Here is a 21,252-nt window from a genome sequence, read left to right on the forward strand (position 1 = left end):
CTGTTTGATGACATATGAAATGACTTTGGGTCTTAGCCCAGATCTGTTTGGAAGGTATCCACCCTTCAAAAGACACCAACCTAAATGTCTAAGCCGTATCCTTGTTGACAATTTCACCAGCAATGCCAAAGACTAAATACTCCTCGAGTCTTAACTACCTTCTCAGCCCTAGAAATAGTCCTCCAATGTTAAAGTTAAAAGCAGACTGGCAGAATAGTGTGGGGAAGCGCTTTACTATCAACTGATAAAAAATTCCATTTCCTATAGATGCTAATCAACCAACTTTCATGGAAATTTAATTAATTTTCTAAAACAGGGATGACCAACTGTGGCCTGGGGGGCATATCTGGCCCACCAGATCAGTTCATTTGGCCCATCCCAGCCCAGCTCAGGGCAGGCAATCCAGTGGCACCAGGGCCAGGAAAGGACAAGGTGTTGCAGGGGGAGCGCCCCCCCTGCATGCTGATGTGTGCATCACGTGATGCTGTGGTGCTAGCCAACGGGCCAAAGCAAGAATCTGGGCTCGGCCCTATGGGACAGAAGCCATCACTGCTGTGTGAGTGCATGGCAGACTCACTGTTCAACCCCATTCCACCCGAGGCAGGAATGACCCACCCTGCAACACATCCTCTGAGGACAGGACCTAATGTCATACTCCCTTATGTCCTACCTCCTGGCCCCCCAAAGAATTTTAGTGGTTTCTGTGGCCCTCGTGTTGCCCATCTCTGTTCTAAAATGTTAGGATTGTGACACACCTCAACAGAAAGTCAAGAAATGCAAAGTTAACTGTATCTTATCTCACATATGTCATCCTCTTAAAGTTTGTCAGTCTCACTTTTAAGTTTCCTGAATCTGCTTTGTTTGTGCTTCAGTCTTGATTAGCTGCCTGAATGTAATGATCCAGGCCCTGACTGTGTACTGCCTTTCACTTTGTGCTACCATTCTGATTCAATAGCACTTTACATCCACTTTGCAGAGGTGTAAATGACTGCGGAAGAAGCAAAACAATGAAAAATTAGCCCCCTATCGTACAGCCCTATGCTGAAGTCTTGTACAGGGAAACAATTGAGAGCAACAAATTAAGAGTGCCTCATTCATTTTTTCTAGCGCATAAGTGAGTGTTGTTTTTGCTTCTCATATTATTATTCTCTATCTTTATTTCTTTTTAATATAATCCAGAGTTCACTAGTTTACTGCTGATTTATTATTCCTTCACGTATTGGAATTAATAGAGTGGGATTCTAAATAAATGCTGATTGCATACAAATCCTGCATTGTAAAATATGGCTGTGAGAGCCACACTAATAGCAGCTCACATATTATGACTAAATGAAGGGCCAGTTTTAATAGGTTTAGCTGAATGTCATACCATTTCCCAGAAGAATAAAAAAAAAGTTATTCTTAGAAATAGGATAGCAAATTTAAAAAAAATATTTCCTATGAATGCAGTTTCAGTGCTGAGTAATTTAAAAGTAAAAAAATGATGCTTTCCTTTGACAACTTTCTCATTAGAAATAGTCTCTCAAGTTTAAAAATCTGAGCATTTATAACTTCGGCATAAGATTTCTAGAATGCAAAAAGGATTTCTATTATAAAACACAGATCCATCATATATGCTGCTCTACATATGGAAGACACTAACAGATGAATTAGAGAGAGTGTAGTACATATTTCAGCATCTCAAGAAGCAGCTCTCTTCTGCCCTCCTGAATATTTGTGATCATTTAGACTCCATGATAGTTTTCATAAGAGTAGGAGTGTTGTTGATTGTCCTAATATTGGTGTCCTGGACAAATTCCAGTTTCATTAATTGTATTCTGCCTATCCAAATTTCTTATACAATCCTAATTTCAAAAGTTTTCTCTTCTTCTCCAAAGATGTAATTCTTTGCTGTGCAGTATAAAACAGTTGGGTCAATGGATATGATTCCCATTAACTTTAATGGGTTTTGGATCAGGCCCTTAGGATCACAGAAATGTAGAACTAGAAGGGACTTCAAACAGGTCATCCAGTCATGCTTCCTGCACTGAGGCAGGACCAAGTATACCTAGATCATCCCTGACAGGTTCGTTGAACCTGTTCTTATAAACCTCCAATGTCAGGGACTCCACAACCTCCCTTGGAATGCTATTGCAGTGCTTAAATATCCTTATAGTTACGGGGAAACTTTCTAATATCTAATCTAAATCTCCCTTGCTAAAGATTAAGCCTAATCCTTCAGGAGAATTAAGGTATGTCTACACTGCTATTAGACACCTGTGGCTGGCCTGTGCCCAGTGCTTTGGGCTCGGACTGCAGTGCTATTTAAGTGTAGTGTAGACTCCTGGGGTCAGGCTGGGGCCCGGGCTCTAGGACCCTGCAATGTGGGAAAATCCCAGAGCTCAGGTTGCAGCCTGAGCCCAGAAGTCTATGCTGCAATGAAACAGCCCCACAGCCCAAGTCCTAGTCAGCTGGCATGGGCCAGCCATGGGTTTCTAATTGCAGTGTAGACATACCCAGAGAGAGCAATTGATCATGGTCTTTTTTATATCACGCCTTAGCATATTTGAAGACTTATTAGGTTGGTGTCCCCCCAAGCCTTTTCTCAAGACTAAACATGCCTAGCTTGTTTAACCTTTCCTTGTAGGTCAGGATTTCTAAACCTATTGCTATTTTTATTGCTCTCCTCTGCACTCTCTCCAGTTTGTCCATGTAGTGGTCCCTCAGTCTCAGGCTTGGAGGAAGGCCAATCTGTCTCGCTGCATCAGGCAACAAACAACAATTAGCAGACTATAGCTCTGTCTGCTGGCTGGGGCAGAGCAGTAAGCAGTCTCTAGACCAAGCCTCCTGGCTAGGGCAGATGGCGATCACAGTCTGGGATTCGGACCCTCTGGAAGAGGCAGAGCAATGAGCAGTCTTTAGCCTGAGCCTCCTGGCAGCCAGCAAACAGTCTGGGACTCTGGCCCTCTGGGCGGGGCCCAGCAAGGAGCCGGCTTTAGCCTAGGCCTCCTGAATAAGGCAGCCAGCAAACAGAAGTCGAGGCCCTCACAGCCTTCTGGCTGGGGCAAGTCAAAAACACAGCACAGGCCATCCAGCCAAGGGGAAGCAGGCCGCCAAATCAGGGGTGGGATTGATGGCAGGTGGGTAGGAGGATCCAGGCCCATCCTACTCCACTGCGTTCCTGCCCAGGGTACTAACAATGGTGAATGGTCCTGCCACTGGGTCAGTAGGGATCTCACCAAAACATGCTGACTCGCTCTCCGGCAGCCCAACTGGACTAAAGTCTGGTTTCCCTTGGCTACTTCCTACCACAGTGTCGGTGCAGGGCTCTGTGGTCCAAGAGTCCTCCATCTCTTCAGGACACATGGCTGATGGCAGTCCTGGTAACTCCTCTCTATGGCTGGTGAGCAGGGTGCTGCACAGTGCAGTTTCGGATCCGAGTTCTGCTAGGGGCATCTGCCTTCTTCCCTTGCTCCTGCCCAACTGAGCTGCAGGGCCCAACACTGAGACTTCCTGACACACCTCTCTGCTTCCTGTGCAGGGAGCAGGGCTGGTTTGACTATGCCTACCAAGGCAAGTGTATTGGTCCCTCACTCTCAGGCTCAGAGGGAGGCCACTCTGCCTCACTACAGTCCACATCTTTCCTAAAGTGGGGTGCCCAGAACTGGACACAATAGTCCCGCTAAGGCCTCACCAGTGCCTAGTAGAGCAGAACAATTACCTCCCATGTCTTACATATGACACTCTTGTTAATACATCCCAGAATGATATTGTCTTTTTCACAACTGCATCACATTACTGACTCATATTCAATCTATGATCTGCTATAACCCCCATATCATTTTCAGCAGCACTACAAGCTAGTCAGTTATTCCTTATCTTGTAGTTGTACATTTGATTTGTCCTTCCTATGTGAAGCACTTTTCTTTACTGAATTTCATCTTGTTGATTTCAGACCAATTTTCTAATTTGTTAAGGCTGTTTTGAATTTTAATGTTGGCATCCAAAGTGCTAGCAATCCTCGCACCTTGGTGTCATCCACAGATTATATAAGCATAATCCCCATTCTAAGTCATGAATGAAAATATTGATTAATACCATCCCCAGGAGAAACACTTGCATTACCCCCCTAGCTATGTGCTCCCAGTTTGACAGAAAACCATTGATAATTACTCTTTGATTATGGTCTCTCAATCAGTTTTTCACCCACCCAGTAGTAACTTCATCTACACCACATTTTCCTAATTTGCTTATGAGTGTATCATGTAGGACTGTGTCAGAAGCCTTATTAAAATCATATTATATCACATCTACTGTTTTCTCCCTATCCACTAGGCCAGTAACCCTGTCAAAGAAGAAAAACAGGTTGGTTTGGCATGATTTATTTTTGACAAATCCATGTTGGCTATTACTTATAAACCTGTTATTCTCTCGGTGCTTACCAACTGTTGCATTTCATTCTATAGCTGTCAAGCACTTTCAGATGAAAAGCATTATTTAAATATGCAGTTGTCATCATCTCACTCTTTGTGGCTGCAGTAATTGAAAGCCCTTGGGAGGCAGGGCCGGCTCCAGGCACCAGCATTCCAAGCTGGTGCTTGGGGCGGCATTCTGCAAGGGGCGGCAGTCCCCCTTGTTTTGCCCCCAGCAGCGCGCTGAATTGCCCCCGCGGCCCGCGGGGGCAGTATGTGTGCCCTTAGGGCGGCAGGCGTGTTTCCGTGGCAGCGGCAATTCGGCGGCAGCTTCTATGTTTAGCTGTCCGGGACGGCTTCAGCTAAACATAGAAGCTGCCGCCGAATTGCCGCCGCCCCGGAAACGCGCCTGGCGCCCTAAGGGCACACGGACTGCCCCCGCCGTTCACAGCGGCAATTCGGCACGCTGCTCGGGGCGGCGAAAACTGTAGAGCCGGCCCTGTTGGGAGGAGCACATGCCTATTTTAACATTTTTTATTTAAGCAGGCCCATCAGTATAGGATATAAGCATATAACAGATAAATTTGGTAATGAGGTCAACAGTTTTTGCATAGACCTTCAGCTGCTCTCTCTTTCTGTGCATCTTCCTGGACTCCATAATCTCCATTGTTGCAGAGGAGCACAACTACTTTGGCAGGTCATGATGATTACTTTGGCTGGGGATGAGGCCACTGATGGAACTGTGTCTTGAGCCACAGATATTTTGAAAGATCAGGCTTCAAACAGGCAATAAACCCAGACTGTGAGCCAGTGGAGAGATAAAGGCATTGGAGTGACATGCTAACCGCAGCCCATCCTGTTAAGGAGGCAACCTGCCAAATTTTGCATTGTGTATTGCTTCCACTTTCAGACCCATACACTTTGGAGTAGATCCTCAGCTGGTCTGAAGACAACTGAAGTTAATGGTGCTATGCTGAGGATCAGACCCAGTGTGTAATCCAGTTTGGAAGTGATAAATATATGAATCACTGTGATCAGATCCTGACCAGCAAAGAAGGGGAGAAGTTTCCTAACAAGCTGGAAGTAGAAGGAAGTATTTCTAGACACTGATGGTCATCTAGGATAAATGGTAAATCCAACAGGCCACAAGACTTAGTACCACAATTTTTTAAACAGGGAGGATTATTAACCATTGGAACAAACTAACAAGGGAAGTGGTGGATTATCCATCTCTTGAGGTTTGCAAATCCAGAGTGGATATCTTTTGAGAAGGCAAGTTTTAGTGAAACAAATTCTATGGCCTGTGTTATGCAGGGGTCAAAGTGAATTGTCCCCTATAAATATATGAGAAAAGAGACTATATTCTTGAATGTTGTGAAGTTTTGAAAAAGTAAAATGCACCTTTATTCATGAAAATAACACCCATATTTTTATATTACTTCATCTCTATTTTGCCCTATCAAGTCACATATCTAAATAGAATAGTGGGGTTGGAAGGGACCTCAGGAGGTCATCTAGTCCAACCCCCTGCTCAAAGCAGGACAAATCCCCAGATAGTTTTTTTTTTACCCTAGTTCCCTAAATGGCCCCCTCAAGAACTGAACTCACAACCCTGGGTTTAGCAGACCAATGCTCAAAGCAGTCAAAGGGCTTATTTATGAAATCATTGTCTTGGGTTTATTAGCCAAAATATGCTATTGTTCACTTTACTATTTGCTCAGCTCTGAGTCAAACTTACAGGATAATAATAATGATGTCAGACTATTCTTCAGTCTCAAATGCCTCACTTTCTTAGTAAAAATAAACAAAATGGAATCATACTTTTATAAACTACTTTTTCCAAGGACAGGAGTAACATTTGCAGCATGCTTTTTAACTGCTTCATTTAAACTCCTTTTCTGGACTTTATACAGCAGGAAAGGTCAGTGTTAGGACTCATTCTCTATAAAACCTATATAGTAAGTATGATTCTGAAGTCCAAAGTTTCTCCATACTACGTTCATGGCATTTGAGCTCTGAATTTTGGTAACACACCTGGTGATATTGGGTAGTCATAACATAAGAACATAAGAAAGGCCGTACCGAGTCAGACCAAAGGTCCATCTAGCCCAGTATCTGTCTACCGACAGTGGCCAACGCCAGGTGCCCCAGAGGGAGTGAATCTAACAGGCAATGATCAAGTGATCTCTCTCCTGCCATCCATCTCCATCCTCTGACAAACAGAGGCTAGGGACACCATTCTTACCCATTCTGGCTAATAGCCATTTATGGACTTAGCCACCATGAATTTATCCAGTCCCCTTTTAAACATTGTTATAGTCCTACCCTTCACAGCCTCCTCAGGTAAGGAGTTCCACAAGTTGACTGTGCGCTGCGTGAAGAAGAACTTCCTTTTATTTGTTTTAAACCTGCTGCCTATTAATTTCATTTGGTGACCCCTAGTTCTTGGATTATGGGAATAAGTAAATAACTTTTCCTTATCCACTTTCTCAACATCACTCATGATTTTATATACCTCTATCATGTCCCCCCTTAGTCTTCTCTTTTCCAAGTCAGACCATAAAGTATTTGCTATGATTTTCAAATGGGTATGAATGGGTCCAGGATTTCACCCCAGTCATTCTGAGTGCCTTAAGTTTTGGTTGTTCAGCTAGGTACATCTTAAAGGAGCTTGGGTAGAAGCTCAGCACTTTCAGACTCATTTTCAGATGTCTCAAGCTAGCCATTCAAAATAATTAAACACTTTTGAAAATCTTGTTCCTTGATTCTCCTACATGCCCCTTTATCAAATTTTGCCCATACTTCTGACATACCACCATTTACTTAGCATACAACAAGAAAATACCAACATCGCTCAATAGGGCAGTACTGTCCAAGACAGTAAAATCATGTCCACAGCTTGTCACCATCATAGGGTAATATAAGTATCTTGCTTGTACCTACCTGTAGTCAGCCAAGGGCTTTTCCAAATTTGAATCCTATCACACCCAGAAATCTTCATTTCTAAATGTGAACTGACTGTAGGTAGGACATACCTATTTTCTCTTCTACACTAACTATCCACACTATTAAGGAGATTCCCACACAGAAACTTCATGTCCAAAATGGTTTGTTTCCTCCCTGCTTTCTTAATGAGCATCATAAGTACACCTTGTTGACAACATCTGCTTAGGAATATGGTGAGGGAGGGGAAATTCTGTTTTTCATGTTATTGGGAAGTTCATGGAATTCTCTTTATAATAATAAAGACACCCAATGTAATGGCCACACCTTACTGGTGTTTGGCTTGTCCCAGAGTATAGACAGCATTTCCTAGCTCTTCCTCATGTGTGAACTATGTAGCACTGATTGTTCTACAGGAGAATAAAAGGCTCTCTGTTAGAAGCCCCCCTACTGTAAGGAGAACAGAAGAGAGAGCTCTGAAGAGGTATGTCTTCACATAGCTGTAACATAAGGCTACAGGGGGCTCCAGAACTCTTTGTAGTGATTACATTAGTGTGGTTTAATTTTTATCATAAATCATTTCAGCACATATCCATTCAGACTTCCACATTAAATCCACTATTATGTTATTTAAAAAAAATAACAGCAAGAAAAAGGGATTATAGTCTCTTCACCCCCCTTCATTTTTACAGTGGGAGGTTATTTCACCTGCTACAACTATTAACTATCATTAATATAAATAATAAGGTACTTATCTTACATTGAAACAAATTTAAAATGTTAACTAGTCAGAAAATAACCCCGCAAGGCATGTCATATGAAGCAGCATTAAAACTGTGAACTCTTTAAGCACTGAATTCTATTATATACACATGAAACATGCATGAGCAGTAGAAATACAGGATCCTAAAGCTTATCCTATGAGCTTGTACTTAGTATTTGGGACATAGATTGTAATCATAATCATCAAGTATCAATTTAACATGCCTCAAACATAAAAGATTTTTTTAAAAGTATTTCATCCACCTGCTTTTGTGTCAACTCCCCTGCTTAAATTAAGAAGGAAAACTCTCTTTTTATTTTAATAGTTGATTAGGTGATTAAGTCTCAAAAAATGGAGAGTTTTCCTTAATTGAAGATTCTCAGTCCGGAGAGACACAACTAAGAAGTCTTCTCCTTACTTTAAGAACTTTATGACAGCGAAATCCTTCTTTTTGACCCGAGTTACTCGGCTCAAAAATCAGGGAACAATTTTCATTCACCTTCATGCTTCTGCTTTTGACACAAATTCTTAATCTCTGGAATCTGACAGTCACAACTTCAGTACAGCTGTTCACACTTTCTCATTACCCACCAACAAAGATTTTCTGTGACATTTGCCCACATTGAGCAGCTCATGGATGACCGTGTTTAAGACTAAAAGCAAAATGTTTCTCAAGTACTCAGCTGAGGGTGGTTTGTCCGGTTTCAAGTTAAGTGCTCTAATGTGTTTTTTTATACTGTCTTTTTGCCCAGCTATAATTAAGTTACTTTTTAATTTAAAGATTTTGGGCTATATTCACAAAGAAAGTTAGGCACATGATGGGGACGGAGACAACTTTTAGCTCAGTGGCTAGGATACTCAAGCCCTGAGGAGAAAGAGGGATATGAACTGGAACATGCCACCTCTCAGATGAGTACCCTAGCCACTGGGCTATAAGATATTCTGATGGGGGAAGAAGGGTTGCTCCCTCAGTTTTTCCAGTTGAAGCTGTTCCACTGTGGACAAATAATGAAGGAGTCATTGGACCAGAGAGAGAGACATGAGAATGACTCTGTAGCATGGTAGATAGAGAACTCACCTGGAAGAAAGGAAACCCAGGATCCAATTCCCCTGCTTCAGTTTTTCTTAAATGATTTATCCATGGTGGAAGAGCTTCAACAGAAGAGACTGAGGGAGTCCCACTTTGGAATATCTCATAGCCCTACCGTTCAGGCCCTCACCTGAGAGGTCGTGCACCCCAGTTCAGATTCCTTCTCCCCTCCAGCAAAGTGGGGACTTGAACCATTAGTCTTTCACATCCCACATTAGTACTCTAACCACTGGACTAAAAGTTATGAAGGAGGTCCACCTCTGCCCTGGCTGTTTTGTGTAGGCATGTCATTTACAGGGGCCTGATTGAGTAGGTGAGCTCCGACCATGCTTACCAGATGTGTCCTTGCTGCCAAGTTAGGTGGCGGAACACCTATCTTTCCCCGATTCATGCATCACACTGGGACTTAGGCATCCAGATAACTGACATGGGACTGCAGTGTGCATAACCAGAAGAAACATAGGCACTTAGGGAAATTTTACAGCAAAAATTTGAGTGTCAACTGAGTTTAGAAGTCTACAGAGTTTGGTAGTACCTAAGCGGGGGCTTTGTGAATCCTAGTGGGGTCTGATTCTGCGATTTAGGTACTTAAAGTGGCAGTTAGGTGCCTAAGTCCTTTTGTGAATCAACCCTTCATGTCAAGTTGACATTTCTGTGGTCTCCCCTGCCCAATTTGTATTTTTCTTGTGTAGCTAGTTACTTATGTTTGGTCATCAGAGGATCAAACTTCTCTTTAAGGGAAATTTGCAGCTTTTCACTTTTTCAGGCCAGCTGTTCCAGCTAATATTGTTTGTATTTCCTAGCACAGATGCTGAAGAGGTACCAGATTAGAAATCAAAGTCGGTGTGCTGGCCACCGATGTGAGCAATGCATTAAATGTCTAGTTTGTCAAACCTACTCTTACTCTCAGGCATTTAAGCTTTGATTTTTAAAGGAGCCTAGGGGAGTTAGGTGCCTATTTCCATGGGAGTTGGGTACCTAACTACCTCAGACTCCTTTGAAAATCCCAAGACCAGTCCTTTTCTTTATAGTTGTAATTATGGAAGAGAATGTATCCATAAGAACTTACAATTTCCCTTTTTCATTTGGAGCAAATATGCAACCTGAGAATAAATCACTCTCACCAAACAGCCAGACTGTGGGACCAGATCCTCAGCTGGGATAAACTGGCAGAGCTCCACTAATTGAGGATCTGGCCCTGGGTGTGTAGCTCTGCTGCTACTCATCCTTTTATGACATATTGTAAAGAAAAGAAAAGAAAAGAAAAGAAGTGCAATGGAGTCTGAGGAAGAACAGAGGTTGCTTACTATCTCATGACTGGAACTATCTCTGTTTAATATGGACTACATATGATTCAAAACAGCCAGGAGAATAAAGCCAGATCCTGGCTATCTGGTATATCCCAAATTGTTTTAACTATATCTTTTTGATGTTGAAACTTGCTGCTTGGTATGTTTAAAGTATTCCCTGAGAGTCCAGTGGTACCTTTGGATATAAGTAGTGACACTCAATTTGTAAACAACTCTACAATACTAGTGCTTCAGGAACAGCTAGTCTGTTGCGTTTGTCTTCAACTAGATGCTTGTATTCAGTGGCCACAACTGTAAACTGTCTCAACAGGTGAACACAATTAAGCTGAGGTAACGAATGGCAGTAACAAGTAGTGCTGAATTAGATTTGCCTAATCCTTACCACAGTGTATGAAGACCCCAAACTGGAAGCAGAGGTAGAGGAAAAGACATGATGTCCCAGACATGCTAATGGTTTGGAGGGCATGACAACGTGGATGTTCACCAAACATATGGCAGTCTAATGCTAAGATTGTAGTAAACAACCAAATAGCACCAGGAGGAGTGGTGAAAGTTGAGGGCGTAAGGAAGATTCAGTGCAAGTCTCCCTCACTTGCTAAGATGAACAGAAATGTGTATGGAGTTGAACTCTACATGCTTGCAATCAAAATACATTGTTTGAAAGCAAATTATTAAGCATGCATCTAATATTGAGATTAAAGTCTGTTTATAGTAATTTAGTAAATATTGCTTATGTGAAGAAAGTAATTTTTTACTTGGCTTTACTAAAACCAGAATTGGCTTCGGGTAGGTAAGGAGGAGGAATGCAAGATGTTCATTATCTTTTAGTACTGTTCTACTTTCACCTGATTGTTTCAAGTATGAACTGTGAGTTGTTTTCACAGGTGATTACCTCTAGAAATGGAGAGTCATTCCAAAATGCCTAGAAATAAAGCAGGCCCACTGAACGATTTGATAACTTACTGCTCTCTGCAACATCAGAGGATCTGTGCCTTGAGAGGTGACTTATTTGCCTTTTAACTGTATTGTGCCCAGAGAAGTGGACCCTACTTGACTGATTTCACCAATACAGAAGAATTACTCATTATATATTGTGCTTACTAAGAACTAACAATAACAGTACATATTAAGACTTTGCAGTTATTTTATCGTTAGTTCTTTTGATGACAGCCCTATGAAGTCTCCTTAACTCAGCTTTCCCTCTGATGACTTGCAGCATGCAGAATTTATACTGACTTCAAATGATACCAAGGGACCCACAGTATTAATAGCATCTGAGCATGACACAGCATCTAAGGAATCAGTATTAATACATAGTAATTGTTTAGTCTTCCCCTTACCAGAGCAGATTTTGCATGCAGTGGAATCGTCACAAATTTCTAATGAAGATTAAAGAAACATCTGTGAAAATTTTTAAACTCATTTAAGATAAATGTGCAACATACCTACACTCCAGTCCATTTCCTCTACAGCATCCCCATATAAACCATGTTTGCTCTTTCCTTTGAAATCCTTTGATGCATATAGAGCAGTGTGGACTTGAAGGTAGGACAGGAAAAGAAGAAATGGTATATCAGCATTCCTGAAATAAATAAAATAAAATAAAATAACCCCCCCCAAAGTAAGTCACTGGGACAGCAATAAAAATTTAACAACATTTCTAACAATGAAGTTTTTCTACATGCATATTCTATAGAACAGAAGAATTATTATATAGGGGAAGGACTAACAAAATCATTTATAGAGCAATTCTGAATCTCGTGTTAGAAATGCCACTCTTAATACATACTGTACTGAAGATAAGAAATACAGACAAGTTAATCCTTCTGTTAGATTAGTTGTTATACCTGTTTAAAAAACACTGGCACAACCACTCTCCAGAGTCAGGCCCTAAAAGTGCCTAGCCACTTGCCTTTCTTTCTGCAGTTATTACCAATTCAGGCTCTCTCTGACCTCATCAGGAAGCACTAGAACAATGCATAGTTTAAAAGATATACAATCCCCAAATCAAACAAGATGCTTAGCCAACTTTCTTCTTGGCAAGCTCAACATATGGACATTTAACAACTAACAGGGTTAGCATGAGCAATAGGGACCAAAAATATATAGCTATCACCGGGAACCGAACACAATAGTATTACAAAAGTTATGCATAATATATAGAGAGGTAGAAAAATATTTTTCTCTTGTAACAATATCCACTCTTCATTCATTTCAAGTCATTTCCTCAATGGATTATTCTCTAATAAAGAAAGGAAAAAAATAAACCCCCACAACAACAACAACAACAGAGCTTCAATTTTGCTCTTCATGGGATCTGACAATATATATGTCTTAATCCAGAAGGCTGTGAAGGGAAAGCTTAGATAAGTATGGATTTTTGCATTACAATCCTAGTGTGGGGGACATTACCCAGAGTATTAACAATGACTAGTTGAGCTTATTGTTATGATACTCCACGCACTGTACATTTCAGCTGAACCATATGAGCAGCTAGGGTACAGTGTGTCTAGACTGGCACCTTGCACACACAGGTCAGAGCAGTTTTTTTCTGTTGTACATTTCCCCATCCCATACTGTTTGTACTTATTGAACTTCTGGTGGTTAAAAACACCCCCACCCCCTTCAAAAATACAATATTAACGTGCTGAGCCAGAAAGCCAAACTTGGACATGAGGTAAGGAAAACAATGCAATAAACTTTTAACCTTTGAATTAGGAAGGTTCTCTTTTTCAGCCCTAAAGGGCCTGTAAAACCTGTGAAAAGCCCATTGATGAAAGGAATTGCTATAATACCTATATATCATTCTACAGAGAAACAAATAAACAAACTATTCTGGTGTATTTATAAACCTATTTCAACTTGCATTTCAAGATCACTTATTTGTTTTTTAGGTTTATGATATTGTCTCATCTATGCTCTGTATGGGCAAATCATTAAGGGCTACCTATAGTAGGCAAGACCCAATCTTAATGTTTTTAAATTTTCCCCAACATTTCTAATACAATATGGTTTGTCCTTTAGTTAAATACTTCTACCAGGCAGATGATTTATTTTATATTAGATTTTTATCTGTTCAGCTCTAATTAGGCACAGATACTCAAAGGTATTTAGGTGCTTCACTCACATTATTTCAGTAGGTGTTAGGCACCTAAATACCTTTGAGGACGTGTGCCTGGGAGATTATTTGGGAAAGTAGAAGTCACAAAAATAAAGATTGTTACCATAAACTGGGAATAACACAATTTCTCATATATTCTTCCCATCACTTAAAAAATAGATTTTCAACTGTTAGTATCAGAGAGAACTGAAATTGCATACAAACTGTCACTTTCTAACAACATAGCAGAATTGCTACAGCTACATTTACATCAGTACCGTTAAAGGTGAGCACCACCACATCCGTAACAAGTGCTTATTTTCATGAGATGACAGTTGTAAATTAAATAATATTAAAAAAACACCACGATGACAAAGATCTAACTTTCATGAAGAGGTATACTCAAAATAATTTCACTGGTTTTGTTACCCAGGGTTTTGCTGAATGCAAAGCTCTTGGTAACTTTACTCTTTGCAAGGCCGTGGCAGGAAATAAATCAATGGGGACACAGCCATCCGGCTGATAGATAGTTGATGCAAGCAGGGAAACAAAAGTGCTCAACTTTATTTAATCTCCAGCATGTACACATGTCCAACAGGTTAACAGAGCAGCCCAAATTACCCCCAGATTCATATTCACCCAGGGTCTTGAGGAGGTCTCAAGTGAATAACTGTAGACATCCGGTGGCCACCTTCTGTCTGCCGGAGAACTTGACAGGTGTCCAAGTGTCCATCAAGCTCAGATTTTTTCTCTTTTTATATCCAGTTTGTTAGTATTACATAACTTTTTTATCAACAAAAAACAATGACTGAGCAGAAGTTAAATTAAGTATGGAGTTTTCCAGGCTGTAGTGTGTAGCTTTCTATCAGGTAACCAGCTTTATCTCGCATAGCAATAGTTAACTATTGCCAGACTTTCCATCTCACAAAACAACATTTTTTTTTGAGAAAAAGCTCAAGTCAAGAGGGCACAGGGTCATATTTGCTCCTTGTGGTCACTCACTCCCCCACTCTCATCTTGGTCTGTTAATTGCGCTAAGGTTTCAGAAAAGCCCTTCTAGCTGCTTTCTGCAATAAGCATAATGTTTGGTATTCCAGCTGCGGGCAGTGGTTTAGGTTAACAAAATTTCCTCCTTACAGGTTGCAGCTCAAATTGACAAGCTCTGACTGACAGCTGCCTGTCAGGTGAAGAGGAGTCTTGCCTATTAATAGCCTTTGATCTTTTAAAGACAGTCATTTATCTCATGCCAAGCCTCTTTGAGGAGAATACTGACTGCTTCTGCTGCAACCTTGAAAATGGATGGCATCTCAGCTAGTAGGTGGGAGGGAGATTTGACAATAACAATTTAACTACTATTTTATTAACTGGAGAACTTCAGTAAAATCTCGTTTGAAAATTTATTGCTGCTATCTTGTATACATGCTAAGAGAGAGCTTTCAGTTTCAACATATCTAAGTTTCCTTTGCTGAAAGTACAGCAAGAAATTTTTATGTTGATATGAAACATGCAATCATTCCAATTCAGTAAAGAAAAGCCATCTAAATATGTCATTAGACATTCTTAAATCTATACTTAGCTATTTGTGATAGCATCTACATATTTCTTTTATTCTCTCTGTTGTAGGGCCCGATTCTTATTGACACTAAGGTCTCTTTAGTTTTCTCTAGGTCTTCATGTGGGTCTAAATTGTACCCCTACTTTATAGCCTCCTTTTACACTTAGTAAAAAATTAGATTCAGCTCCATAATTCTCCCTCTCCCATTTATTGCCTTGTGAATGCCACAGAAAGCAACCTACCCATCTTTTCTTTACTTCTTTTTGTGCATCAGCATCATTGATTGGCACCACAAATATGCCCAGTGTGGCAAATAGTATTAGCCTGATGCCACTGTAGTAGAGCAGCAAGTGGGACTCACACTTTGTAGGTGTGAGTGTTATTCAAAACTGGCAAATTAATGTAAATATGACATCACAGACTCCATTTTTATTTCCTCACAATGACTTCCAAATCAACCTGCAATCAGAAGGACAAGCTACAAACTTTCCAGCTGATGCATCATATTAAAAATATTGCTGGGCAAATTTTGCCATACAGTTACATATATTCAACATCATTGGGCCGGAGCCTCAGTTTGTGTACATCAGTATAACTCCATTGATTTTGATAGAGCTGCATGATTACACCAGCTGAGAATCTGACCCAATGTATACCTATGGCATCAAACATAAGTGACTGAGGAGCAATCTGGTAGGTAGGAATGTCAAGATATTCTGGGCATAAACAGGTAACAGTATATCTGAATCGATGGGTGCAAATCTAACTGATATTTTGCAGTAACTAATTCTCCGCTTGGAACTCCCTCTCCCCTTTTTTCACCAAATGTTCTTCTCCCCATTTAAACCTCTTTAAAATTCATCTCATTAGTGAATTCTTTCCATGCTTATTCACTAAGGCTAATTGCACCCACTTCAAGATCGGACTACCACTCTCTGGCTGTACCGATTGTACAAATTTCATTTAGATCTCAATCTTGCTCCTTTAGAAGTAAATGGCAAAACTTGCATTGACTTCATGGAAGTAGGATCAGCTCCTTAGATTGGGTCCTTGTGTCAGAAATTCATTTTTCTTGTACACTTTATTTGTGCTTAAAAACCTGGTTGTTTTCTTAAAAATAAAAATTTAAAAATCAGAAATATTTTTTTAAGATGTGATTTAAAATAAGCTAAACATCTCACACTTGTAGTATTCTGACAAGAAAAGGGAAGTGTGGACCATTTTGGAGTGGCTTATAAAAAAAAAAGTGGTGTGAATAAGAAAATGGGAAACTTGGCTGTGACTAGGAAGATATTTTAGACTGGGATGTGTCTTTGTTATCTCTGTTAAATGATTTTTCCAAGCAGTCACATTGCCAGCATGTTTTTGACATCTGCAATTTAATACCCATCAGCTTTAAATGTTTAAGATATACAGTATTCATACACATAGTTTCCTTTCCTTGTAGTTTATGGGCATATATGCAGACTTTTCCCCCACAAAAGAAAATGTTTGAATGATTCTTTCTGGCAAAAAGAACACTTAAGATTCCTTATCCACCCACAGTTTTTTGTAACTGAAAAGCCAAACATACATGGAACCCAATACAGAAATACAGATCCAATGCTTGTTACAACTGCTTACTAGCAAACTGTGTCACTAACTTGCTGACAAAATGACTCCTAAATTATTATTACTTTTATTTATTTCTTTATTTATTTTATTTTATTTCCAGTAGCACCCACAGAGTGTAAGAAGCTGTACAGACACAAGAGGGCATGATTCCTTCCTTAAATAACTTACACCAGGGGTCAGCACCCTGGCGGGCCGGGACAGTTTGTTTACCTGTCACGTCGGCAGGTTCGGCCGATCGCGGCTCCCACTGGCCATCCCAGGCCAATAGGGGTGGCGGGAAGCCGTGTCCAGCACATCCCTTGGCCCGCACCACTTCCCGCAGCCCCCATTGGCCTGGGACAGCGAACCACGGCCAGTGGAAGCCAACCTGCCAACGCGGCAAGTAAACAAACTGGCCCGGCCCACCAGGGTGCTTATCCTGGCGAGCCACGTGCCAGAGGTTGCTGACCCCTGACTTACACTCTGAAGCAACAAAACAGAAATAGGGCAGAGGAAGGGGAAAACATTCAAGTAAAGAACGCAGATGGTGATCAATCAGATACTAATTCATCATTTTTTTTAAACTGTACAGACAGATACATTCATATCTATACAATATATAAACTACATCCAAGTACATGAGTGTCTTGCCTTAATCAGCTGGTTAATTTCTTTAGGAGTCATGAAAAGCATCTGATTTCAGAGTTTTTTAAATCCTAGAATTACGAACACAGTAATTTTTGGTACAAAATGAGACCTGTACAGCATGCCTGGTGCCTGCTTTTAAGCCTTGGTGATACATCAAAAAGCTCTAACTCACAGCTGTGCTAAAGAGGATGAGAGATAAATGTGTTTCAGGGTTTTGACTATGCCAAATTGTGACTGGAATAGAATAGGATAAAAGGTAATTTCTTTTAATGATATGTTTATTAGCTGTCACCACAGACTTCAGAGAATTATGGTTATACAAGCCATGACGTTAGAGAGGAGGCTTCATCTGTATCTGCATGAAAAATGCTCAAGTAGCATTATCACCATAACTCTAAGTTATGAGCCTATTTTATCTATGGAAATATAATTTTTCCAAAAGTCTGATTTCACTGTTTTTTCCCATGAATGGTGGTCAGCCATATGAGTTTAGTAGAGAGAGGTATGCTGAAAGATCATGGAGGTGTTTTTACCCTGCCAATTCAAAAGAAGTTTAAAATACACCTCTGACATTTTGAAATTTTGGATTGCCTGTGCACCAGACCATTTACTAAACAATGTGCTGATGAGACATAAGTAAGGTTAAGATTATTTTTTATTAAAAGTCAAGGACAGGTCAGGGGCAATAAACAAAAATTCACAGAAACCCATGACCTGTCCCTGACTTTTAGTAAAAATACCCTGGGGAAGCGGGGGGGACTAACAGTCAGAGCACTGCCGGGAGCTGACCTCCAGCAGTTGCTCCAGCCCTGCTGCTGCTCCAGCTCCAGCGGGGTTGCTGCTCCAGGGGTCCGGGGACTACTGCTCCAGTGGTCAGCCCATCACCCAGCTGCTCCAGCGGCCCCGGGAGTGAATTCTGGCTGCTGTTCCGGCAACCCAATGGACGGCTGCTGGCTGTGGGGACCGCTTCTCCGGCAGTTAGTTCACTGACCAGCTGCTCCGGCAGCCATGGGGCTGAACTCTGGCCCCTGTTCCAGTGGCCTGGAGACCGCTGCTCCTGACCACCGGCCAGCTGCTCAGCAGTCCCAGGGGCCGACTGCAGGCTGCTGCTCCGGCAGCCCCAGCAGCAGGGCCGGCTCCAGGCACCAGCATTCCAAGCTGGTGCTTGGGGTGGCATTCTGCAAGGGGCGGCAGTCCCTGTTCTTTTGCCCCCAAGCAGCGTGCTGAATCGCAGCGGCTTCAGCTAAACATAGAAGCTGACGCCGAATTGCCACCACCGCGGAAACGCGCCTGCCCCCCAACGGCACACGGACTGCCCCCACCGTCCGCGGCAGCAATTCGGTACGCTGCTTGGGGCTGCGAAAACTGTAGAGCCGGCCCTGCCCAGCAGTGACTGCTGGCCACTGCTCCAGCTCTGCTGCTGCTCCTGCAGCAATTACTGACAGCTGCTGCTCCAGCCTCAGTGGACTGACCCAACCCCAACTGCTGCTTCAGCGCTGGGGCTGCTGCTCCAGCCCTGCCCCAGAAGAAGTCTTGGAGGTCCTGGAAAGTCACAGAATCTGTGACCTCCGTGACAGAATCATATCCTTAGGCATAAGTGATAACTGCACTGAACTTAGCATTGCAGAGACAGAGTGGCTGAGGTAATATTGTTTATTGAATCAACTTCTGTTGGTGAGAAAGATAAGCTTTCAAACTTACACAGAGTTCTTCAAGTCTGGAAAATGTACTCAAAGTGTCACAGCTAAATACAAAGGTGGAACAGATTGTTTAGCATAAATAGTTATACATATTTCAAGGGACCAGTCAAGGTGAAGTGGCCAGTTAACACCTCTCCAGTCATAGGGGGGAAAGGAGGGGAAAAAAGCTGAGCAGGTGTTAATGGGTGACATATTGTTGTAATAAGCCATAAATTCAGTGTCTATTCAGTGCATGATTTTTAGTATGTAGCAAAGTTATGAATTTAAGTTCCCAGACCTGTCTTTTGAAAGGGTTGTGCAGGTTTCCATTGAGAATGAGGACTGAGAGGTCAGATACAGAGTGATCACTTTGTGAAAAGTGTTCACCCACAGGAGAGATGGTGTTTTTGTTTTTTATCATTGTCCTGTGTGAGTTCATTCGAGAGCATAGTGATTATTTGGTTTCACCCACATAGTTGCTATTGCAGCATTTAGTGCACTGGATGAGGTACACCACATGTTGTGATAGGCATGTGTAGGACCCCTGGATCTTGAAAGGTGTGTTGTGGGGGGGTGTTGATCATAGAAACAGTAGGGCTATTTCTACAGGTTTTGCATATGTTATTCTGGCATGATCTGGTGCCGCTTTGAGTTGGTGTGCCCTGGTCTGAGGGGTGCTTGCTTCTGATGGTGACCTTGGAGAGGTTGAGGGGTGATATGAAGGCCAGAAGAGTGGGTTCATGAAAGATATCTTTCAGGATGTGGTGCCCATCGAGTATGGGTTGTAACTGTTTAATGGTACCTTGCATGGGTTTCTGTTCCACTTTGTATTTAGCTGTGATACTGTGGGTGCATTTTCCAGACCTGAAGAAGAGCTCTATGTGCTCAAAGCTTGTCTCTCTCACCAACAGAAATTGTCTCTCTATTATCATGGGATCAACATGGCTACAACACTGCATTGAACTTAACATAAAATAATTAGAATCCATTTACTTCCAAATATAGCATAATGCCTCATGTATATTTTGATAGGTTTATACCATATGTATATAAACCTGCTCTTGGGGAAAAATGATAATTAGAATTAATATAAGCTGAACTGACTTGCCTCCATATAATGGAGGTAACACTGGTCTACAATTTTTGAGAAGTCGTCTGCTTCAGAGATAAAATGTGCTATTTATTATGTATTTTGATGTGCTGAATTCAAATATGACAAAACAACTGATTGGCTACTGTTTCTAAGTTATTTAAGTTTTTACATTTTATGTATATTGTGTAGATAGTAGAGTTTTAATCATAAATTGTAAACCTAGGTCTTTTCATGTGTTTATGGTTGCTTTACATGATAATATTTCACCTGTCCTGTTTATGTAACACTTTAAAAATCAGCAAAAGGGTTATATAAATAAAATTTATTATGAAACAAAAGGCAAAAAACTATTATGTACATAGTTTAGTCCTATTCAGTGTCTACTCGGTGCTTCTTGGCTTGTCTCTTGTATTCATTAAATGGAGCATCTCTTGTCACTGTCCAGCAATAGTCTGCAAGCATTGATGGGCTCCATTTGCCCTGATAGCGTTTCTCCATTGTTGCAATGTCCTGGTGAAATCGCTCGCCGTGCTCGTCGCTCACTGCTCCGCAGTTCAATGGAAAAAAATCTAGATGAGAGTGCAAAAAATGTATCTTTAGTGACATGTTGCAACCAAGGCTTTTGTATGCCTTGAGGCGGTTTTCCACCAACAACCTGTAGTTGTCTGCCTTGTTGTTTCCAAGAAAATGTATTGCCACTAACTGGAAGGCTTTTCATGCCGTCTTTTCCTTGCCACGCAGTGCATGGTCAAATGCATCATCTCGAAGAAGTTCACGAATCTGAGGACCAACAAAGACACCATCCTTTATCTTAGCTTCACTTAACCTTGGAAATTTTCCACGGAGGTACTTGAAAGCTGCTTGTGTTTTGTCAATGGCATTGACAAAGTTCTTCATCAGACCCAGCTTGATGTGTAAGGGTGGTAACAAAATCTTCCTTGATTCAACAAGTGGTGGATGCTGAACACTTTTCCTCCCAGGCTCCAATGACTGTCGGAGTGGCCAATCTTTCTTTTCTAGTGGGAATCTCTTGCACAACTATCCCATTCGCAGAGAAAACAGCAGTACTTTGTGTATCCAGTCTGCA

General features: G+C 41.4%; 1 protein-coding gene across 5 annotated transcripts in view; it reads right to left on the bottom strand.

Annotated features, from left to right (window-relative positions):
* STS (steroid sulfatase) overlaps window positions 1-21,252 on the bottom strand; it is a 184,596-nt gene that overhangs the window by 99,163 nt on the left and 64,181 nt on the right. For all 5 annotated transcript variants that reach the window (XM_045000095.1, XM_045000016.1, XM_044999950.1 and 2 more), the window contains one exon: window positions 11,943-12,079. In XM_045000095.1, the coding sequence (XP_044856030.1) occupies window positions 11,943-12,079 (137 nt within the window). The remainder of the gene's footprint in view (window positions 1-11,942; window positions 12,080-21,252) is intronic.

This window comes from Mauremys mutica, chromosome 1, assembly GCF_020497125.1.
Source record: "Mauremys mutica isolate MM-2020 ecotype Southern chromosome 1, ASM2049712v1, whole genome shotgun sequence".
NCBI lineage: Eukaryota > Metazoa > Chordata > Testudines > Geoemydidae > Mauremys > Mauremys mutica.